The sequence below is a fragment of the Aythya ferina genome (genome assembly GCF_964211825.1).
Source record: "Aythya ferina genome assembly, chromosome: 7".
Lineage (NCBI taxonomy): Eukaryota > Metazoa > Chordata > Aves > Anseriformes > Anatidae > Aythya > Aythya ferina.
This window is the reverse complement of record NC_140302.1, coordinates 36,384,808-36,392,307: the sequence shown is the minus strand read 5'-3', so window position 1 is coordinate 36,392,307 and position 7,500 is coordinate 36,384,808. Positions and strand designations below refer to the sequence as shown.

The window sequence follows — 7,500 nt, the reverse complement described above, 5'->3', positions numbered from 1 at the left end:
GGGAGGAAAAATCAACCCAGTTTTCTTTCCCTGGCCAGTTTTGAGAAATGCCCTGCCTGGGAACATGCGTTTTAACTTATGCTGTCTTCCTCTGAAAATGTTGTCTCGAAGCTGCCTACGCTCCACAACCTTGCTGAAAAAAAAAAAAAAAAAAAAACAGATTGAGAAAAAAAAAAAAGAAAAGAAAAGAAAAAGGAGAAAAAGAAAAGATCTCTGTATCAAAGAACACAGAAGAGCTGGAACATGATTGCTGTTTGTATTCACCCCAGTGTTACGGCTTTGATATTTAGCTCGGTGCTCAGGTTCATCCTGGTAAAGATGTTTAATTCCACCAAGTGTGTTTTTTCACCAAATAATTGAGTAAATACCAGTTGCTTTGTGAAAGAGTGCTTAATGGGCCCCTTTTTCTGACAGGATTTGAGCTCTCTGTGTAGAAACAATTCATCATGAATGCTTCAAGTTAAAAAAAATCCACAAGGAATAATACTTAGCATTCCCCGTGCACAATTCATTTGAGAATTTCAGAGCAATTTACAAACATTAGCTCAATAAGCCTCACAACACCCATCTGAGATCAGAAAAAAAAAAAAAAAAAAAAAAAAAAAAAAGATGTTCCTCGTCAGTGTGACTGTGGCACTGGGGATTGGCGAGGCTGAAGGCTCTCCCCAGTGCGTGGTGGGTGCTGACTGGTGTGAGAGCCAGCGTCAGGGCCTGAGCCACTCCACCACAAGTGGTAGAAGACGTGAAAGAAAGAAGATAAGACAGAAATGCCATTATGCCTAGGCAATCCTCATTTGATGAGTTGGTCTCTGGAGATCACAAGTATCCAAAAAAAAAAAGAACCCAAGGCAGGTAAAATTAGGAGGAGGGTGTGGCAACAAAGATGCAGTTTTGTGAAAAGGCTGAAACTCTCAATGGCATTCCTGCAGTGGTGTCCAGAAAACCTGAGTTCAAGTGAGCTTCCAGGCTAGGAGATCGTGTCAGCCACCACGGAAATCCAGCTCTTTTCCAGCTGAACATCTGAAGCCCCTTTACTGATTCTGAGATAGCTGAACTGATGTCACTGATTTACTTATACACAATATAAATAAAGCTAGTAATTTCCCACACAACATAAATAAAACTAGTAGTTTCCCTACTTGGCCTGATGGGTATGAGAGATCGCTCCTTAAACATTAGTATCCCTTATCACTATTAGGGTCCTGCTTAAGTTTTAACCTAAAAAGAAGAGCTGTGATTAAAAGCACCTGTTTGTAGTCATTTGTGATGCTCCTGCCCACATCCTCCCAAAATCTGAGGGAGAGCACAGCACACCTGTGCTCAGAACTGTGCTCAGCTGCAGTTGGGCTGTGTTGGGTACTGAAGAATTTCTTGGCTTACCTCCTGCCTGGAATATCATTTGCACATAAAAATTTCTGCAAAGTGTTTACAGCTAGAATAGTCACAGTCACTTGTAAAGATTGGCGTGAATAAATAATAATTGCTCATGTACTAAATGTAAAAGCTCTGCCTAACCTTGCTAGTCAAAATGCATAAAGTTAGACAGCAAAAGCTGATGGGCTGGTGCCTCTGAGAAGCTCTGGGTGAGGAGTCCTGAGCCTTGCTTGGCACTGGCTGTCAGTCATGAGCTGAAAACAAGCTTCTCAGAATATATATATATATATTTAATTTTTAAATGTGAAAGCATAAAGCAATTATTGAAAATGAGTACCGAAGGAAAGAGGTGGGACCACCATCCCATACCAAGGAACTCACCAGCCCGTACAGGAGGGCAGAGTAACAGAGTCTGCACCCTTTCAAGCTTTCCCCCTTCTCATAAGTGCTTGCTGTGTTGCCATCAGACAGTATTGCTACAAAATGGTTTGCTGGGAGATGCCTTGGTGGTACAGTTTCGTCCTAAATAATTACGAGTTGCCTCTCAGCAAAAATAATCTGGATTTCTCTCCTCAGGTAGAGTGACTCCGTATAGTTAGAGGTTGGCAAGGTTGGAGAGATTGTAAGACAGGGTTTAACCCTCCACATTCCTTTTCTTTTAAAAATCCCTGAGGAAAACGGAACCTTTCTGGTGGCCAGATCCATGCCTGAGCCTTACTGGAGTTAGCAGAGTTGGATTGAGTCCCTTTGCATATATAGAAATGCCAAGCTGGAGGCAAAGCCAAGAGTTTTTTGAAAGATTGACCATTCATTACCTTGGAATTTTTTCACATAGAGGTCATTACTGCTAATACAAGTTGTGGAAAAAAAAAAAAAAGTATTAAAAAAAATAGAAATTTTAATCTGGTGTAAGTCATTACCTTTGAAGTCAATGAGTCATTGAAATCAACTTTCCCACACCGAGCTGAGGATGTGGCCTGGAGTCAATACATTTGTAGTTGTTGAAAAATTAAAAATATAAATTTGCCTTTCCCTGGCAATAATATTCTGTTTATGACAGAGATCTTATGCTTTAAAATAAGTTCATTAACTAATAAGAAAGTAATATTTCACTACGAGTATTCTTTTGGGTATAACTATTTATGATTAAATTTTATTAAACTTTTTTTTTCTTTTTAATTGGATTTACAGTTTGATGGATCTAATAGATTTCACTTTTGTATTTTTATAGATTCTTTCTAAAGTTTTTCCTCAAGTGCAATCAGAACTGTTTGAAGAATGCAGGCAACCCACGAGACATGCGAAGATTCCAGGTACAGATATCTCCTAAAAGTAAACCATGTATGGAAGATACTCAGATTTTCAAACTGCTTGAACTTTTTTTTTCCCATGAAAATCTGGTATTAGTGCTTTTACTTAGTGTAGTTTCAATGCTATAGCCCTTTAACAAACGCTATCAGTGTTTTATATTTTCCTCACTAATTTAAATGCCTGTTCTCGGGCCTTGACCAGTTCTGCAGTGGGCTGTTATGGATCGCTGTGAAGCAAGTGGGCCTCTTCTCTGAAAGCATTTCCATGGTTTTCCTTCATACTAATACCTCACATCGTGGTGTGGAGTGAACTGAGACCTGTAGAAGTTTTACATACGTCAACTGAGTAAATAGACATTAGAAATTCAACTGTGGAACATGGTGAAATTTGGATCTCACTCAGTAGTTTTTCCTCTTGCATTTACAACTAGTAAATCCAACAGTGCTCATACAACCCACATATTTTTATTTGAATTGTTTTAGAAAATATTTAATACTTCACTTTCTCCTTACAGCTTTTGAAATACCCTGTGGTGAGTCATAACACTACAGAAAGACATCTGGCGTGGTGGACAAATGATTTCCTCCATATTTGGGGTCATTTGAAATGCTTGATATGAAATATATGCTTTTAATTTCAAAATATTTCAAAATAATTCATATTTGTCAGTAATAATAAGCTAGTATTGAGATGTTCAAAACTTTCTTATTTTTTGAGAAGAATAACTTGTGGTTAAACTTGATAGCAAAACATGTGACATCTGTTTTCATGCACAGCCAACCAACCGGTGAAGCCAGAACACTTGAGCCAGCCAACAGAAAAGATCTGTAGCTGGAAAAAATATTTCTTCAAAACAATTGAGCCAAGCTTCCATTTTTCATGCATCTCAGCTTCACGTGGCATTGGTGATATTGATCCATCTGAACAGAACAGAAGGTCAAACCTGGAATGAGTGGAAATGTCCTCTTTGTCTCACCGATGACTAAATGAAGCATCAGTCATGAGTGATCATGTGGTCGACAATGGAGCCAGTAGACACTAGAAAGACTTTCCTGGGTCTCTTTAGCTAATCTCCCTGCCTCTCAGAAGGTTTAACTGGACTTAACAGTATGTCAGATCTTGAACAATATTTTTAACTGGTTTCACTATCTCAGCACCTTTCTTTAGGTGCGCTGCAGGAATAAGCCAATATAACAAAACCTAGCATGTCTTCCTTTTGCTGAACTACAGTATTTTCCCTTGGTGACTGACCTATATATACATGACAGAACAAAAATAGTTGTCATTTTTATATACACCTTTCTCTGTCTTCTTAATATACTGTGTTCTAGGCACCAAATCCAGAAATCTTTTCTAAAAATCATACCTGTATGTTTTGCAATATATATTTTTTTTAAATCTGCAAATCTGATTAAAATTGAGAGCAGATAGCCCAGCGGCCTGGCAGTAGCTCTGTAGCTTAGGTGAGTGTGCAACCTCAGCACTCTCCTAAGTGGATGTTGACAGGAGTGAAAGTGTCCACTTCTGGGACAAGAAAGATAGGGGAGCACAGCAGACTTGCAGAAAACTGCCCTCAGGCTGTTCTAAAGGGTAACGCAGATGGCTGTCTCAAAGGAGGCAGAGTACGCAGAAAAGGTGCTGTGATAGCTGAAAGCTAATTATGGGTTGTGAATAAGAAGCAGGATCAGAGGTGATCCCAAACACAGAAACAGACGAAAATTGTCTTCTGATGCCTTGGACTAGCTCAGTGGAAAAGGAGAATAGTTTTTCCCCCTTCTTTTTTTTTTTTTTTTTTTTTGCTCATTATGTGTTTGGGTATAGAAGCTGGTGTGAGAACCCCCAGAAAGCATTTTTGTTATATCCAAAAGTAAAATAAGCAGAAGACGAAAGCTAAAATTTGTACTAGCCTGTGCCACCATCACTAGGGTGGTTGTTAACGCCTAACAGTCTAACTTAGCTTTAGGCTTTACAGACTCTACTAATGCTACACCACAAAGAAAATGCTACACTGATTACTTCGTTTAACAAATCTGGAACCCCCACCACAGGGTCCATGCTGGAATATTTAAATAAGACGTAAAAGTCTATCTGGGATAATAACTACCAACCTATGAAGCTATGTCACACAGAGACACATGCACATCTCTCAATTTCCTCTTTGGCTTGTGGCCATGGAATATCATTTCCGGAATGAGTTTCACAAATCCATTGTGTAGGTGTTTTTATCAGGAAGGTTGTGCATTTTGCATATGTTCCTTTTCCATTTTCTACTAAGAAGCAGCTGGAAGCCAAAGAAGGCCCTATCCATCATCTCTTCTATGGCCGGACTCTGAACCTGGACACAAGAATAGGAGCCTTTCACTCAAAAATAAAGGAGGAAATTCCATTGACATACCAGGGTCAATCACCATCCAAATGAACTTGAGAAGGGATACTTTTCATGGATTGAAAACACTTTCACTATTCATATTCAACTCAGTCTTTTCAGATGCAAAAAAGTTCATTATCAGACATTAAATGTAATTGTAAAACTGACCTGGAGATCATTTACTGAAGAAAAAATGGGGAGTTACGATGGTTCCTGATTTATTAAGCTTTTTTTATTTGGAATCCTCACAACCCTTCATTTGAAGACAGTCTCAAGTGAACAAATTTTAATTAGATAAACTATCTAATCAATATATCAACAGATCAATCAAAACAGCAGCTTTTAAAATGAGTGGCTAGAGGGGTGTTTCTGAAACTAATGGCTAGAAGAATATTTCCCTGAATTGAATTCATTTGTTAGCATAATAGGAGATTAAACTCTAATTAGTGTAGCAGGTTCTGAAGAGAAACAATTGTGAGTTAAAAATCGCCAGTGTTAGCCACATAAACAAAGATGTATTCATAGTTGTCATTCACTTTGCTGAAAGTGAAAAGTAACAGACTGTGATGTTGATTGTCTTAAAAGATCTATTTTTGCATCTATGTTCCTGAAACTAGGCAGGCTTCTTTAAATTTTGTTTTTCTTCTTTTTTAGGTTGTTGTATCAACAACAGTCAATGTGGATGGCCACGTTCTGGCTGTCTCAGACAACATGTTTGTACACAACAATTCCAAACATGGAAGGCGGGCTCGCCGCCTTGACCCCTCAGAAGGTACGGCTCCTTCTTATCTGGAAAATGGTAGGCACACATTTACATGTCTTTTTTTATTTGCGATGCTTTTTTTTTTGCACCATATTTTATGTTGATACACCACTACATTTACTTTTCCATATTTTCTTCTCTCATCAATCAAACCACCCATTAAAAAAGTCCATTAGTATTTCTCAGCTCTTGTCAACCAGAATACAGTCGCTTTTGAATTTGCTTCTGAATTCTCTCTTTATTTAATACTTACAGTTTTGCAGTCACAACCAATTTTTCATCTTTTTCCTTTTTTTTTTTTTTTTTTTTTTTTTTTTTTTTTCAGTCTTGTTTTGCTTGCAGCTTTTTCTTGCTATTTAATTTGACTTGATTTTATTTTGGCTTGTCATATTCCTTGATCCAGAGGTACAGTCTCAGGTTATGTATGCAAGTTTAAGTGGATGGTAAAAACATGACCAAATCTGTAAAGAATTTACTGTGAGGTCAATTTCCTGTTGCTGGGCCTTACTGCTGCAGATTACAGCAGTGGGGTTTTTGTATGAGAAAAACAGCATAAAATGTTTTTCTTCAGACTGACTCAATGTGATTGACTTCTTGCCTGAACTGCTAAAAGAAGATAGGCTGAGATGAAGAAGAGAATGGAAAGTATCTCTGAAAATCCAGAATGCTGAAACAGTCTTTCTGGAGCCCATCAGCCTCTGAGTCATTCTCACACAATTGCAGCTGCGCTCATACGCGTGCACATTTTATTCTCCCACAGAGTACAAAATAATTATTTAGATTTAAATATTACTTTGTTTGCACTGCAAAATACACTATCATAAAGACACAAAACTCTTGGGTAATCTGCTTTTCAGTAAAACAAAATTCACACAGGTCAAACATTTTGAATCCTCGAGAGTTAGAGTTTTCCGAGGCACTGGCATTCAGAGTGCCCCAGACTGGCTAGCTGCGGTGGGCAGTCCCAGCACATCCATTTCCACGGGACCCCTCTTGTGAGTTGTTACTAACGTATTGACAGGATCATGGCTTTTTACACTAATAAAATTAATTAAAGTAATAACTGAACACTAAGCTGCTAATACAATCATTGTCATTTTATGTTTCAAACGATACTTACCGATGGGCACACAGAAAAATGAATGAGGCAAGCAATAATTACCAGAAGGAAATATGATCTAGACATCAAAAAATGGAAAACAATTTGCGAATCTGCTGCAGTCCACACACACAAAACTAATTTGTTTTTCTGCATTAATAACTAAGGTATAAGAGAACAAAAATATAATAATTAAAGGTCGCCCTGAGCACAAGAGTCATTATGGTCTATGACGTATTGTTTATCTCTTTCATATGCACTGAAAGTAGGTGTGTGTTTTGCCTAGCAACCGTCACTAATGAGGTTCACAATTAAGAAGGTTGAATCCTCTCCTCTAGTCCTCTTCTTCCCTAGAGAGAGAGAACTAGCAACATTATAGGTTCAAGTCGGCGTGCTCAGCCCTGTGGTGTTAGGTTTTAGTCTAGGTCCAAATTCAGCCTCTTCTAATGAGCTATTATGATCTTAGCAAAATACAAGTATTTATTTTTGTAAGCTGTATAAAAAGAATTTGACTCTAAGCAGAAAATATCACTTAGAAAAATAAAGGCCACTTGTACATACTACAGAAAATCTACATAAATTTCG

The 7,500-nt window shown here is 37.9% G+C and overlaps 1 protein-coding gene across 8 annotated transcripts in view; it reads left to right on the top strand.

Moving 5' to 3' along the window:
• Positions 1 to 7,500, top strand: part of EBF3 (EBF transcription factor 3) — a 116,660-nt gene that overhangs the window by 70,306 nt on the left and 38,854 nt on the right. For 5 of the 8 annotated variants that reach the window (XM_084524942.1, XM_084524943.1, XM_084524940.1 and 2 more), the window contains 2 exons: positions 2,606 to 2,687; positions 5,708 to 5,852. In XM_084524942.1, coding sequence (XP_084381068.1) covers positions 2,606 to 2,687; positions 5,708 to 5,852 — 227 coding nt within the window. The remainder of the gene's footprint in view (positions 1 to 2,605; positions 2,688 to 5,707; positions 5,853 to 7,500) is intronic. The other 3 variants (XM_084524944.1, XM_084524941.1, XM_084524939.1) reach the window with 1 other exon arrangement.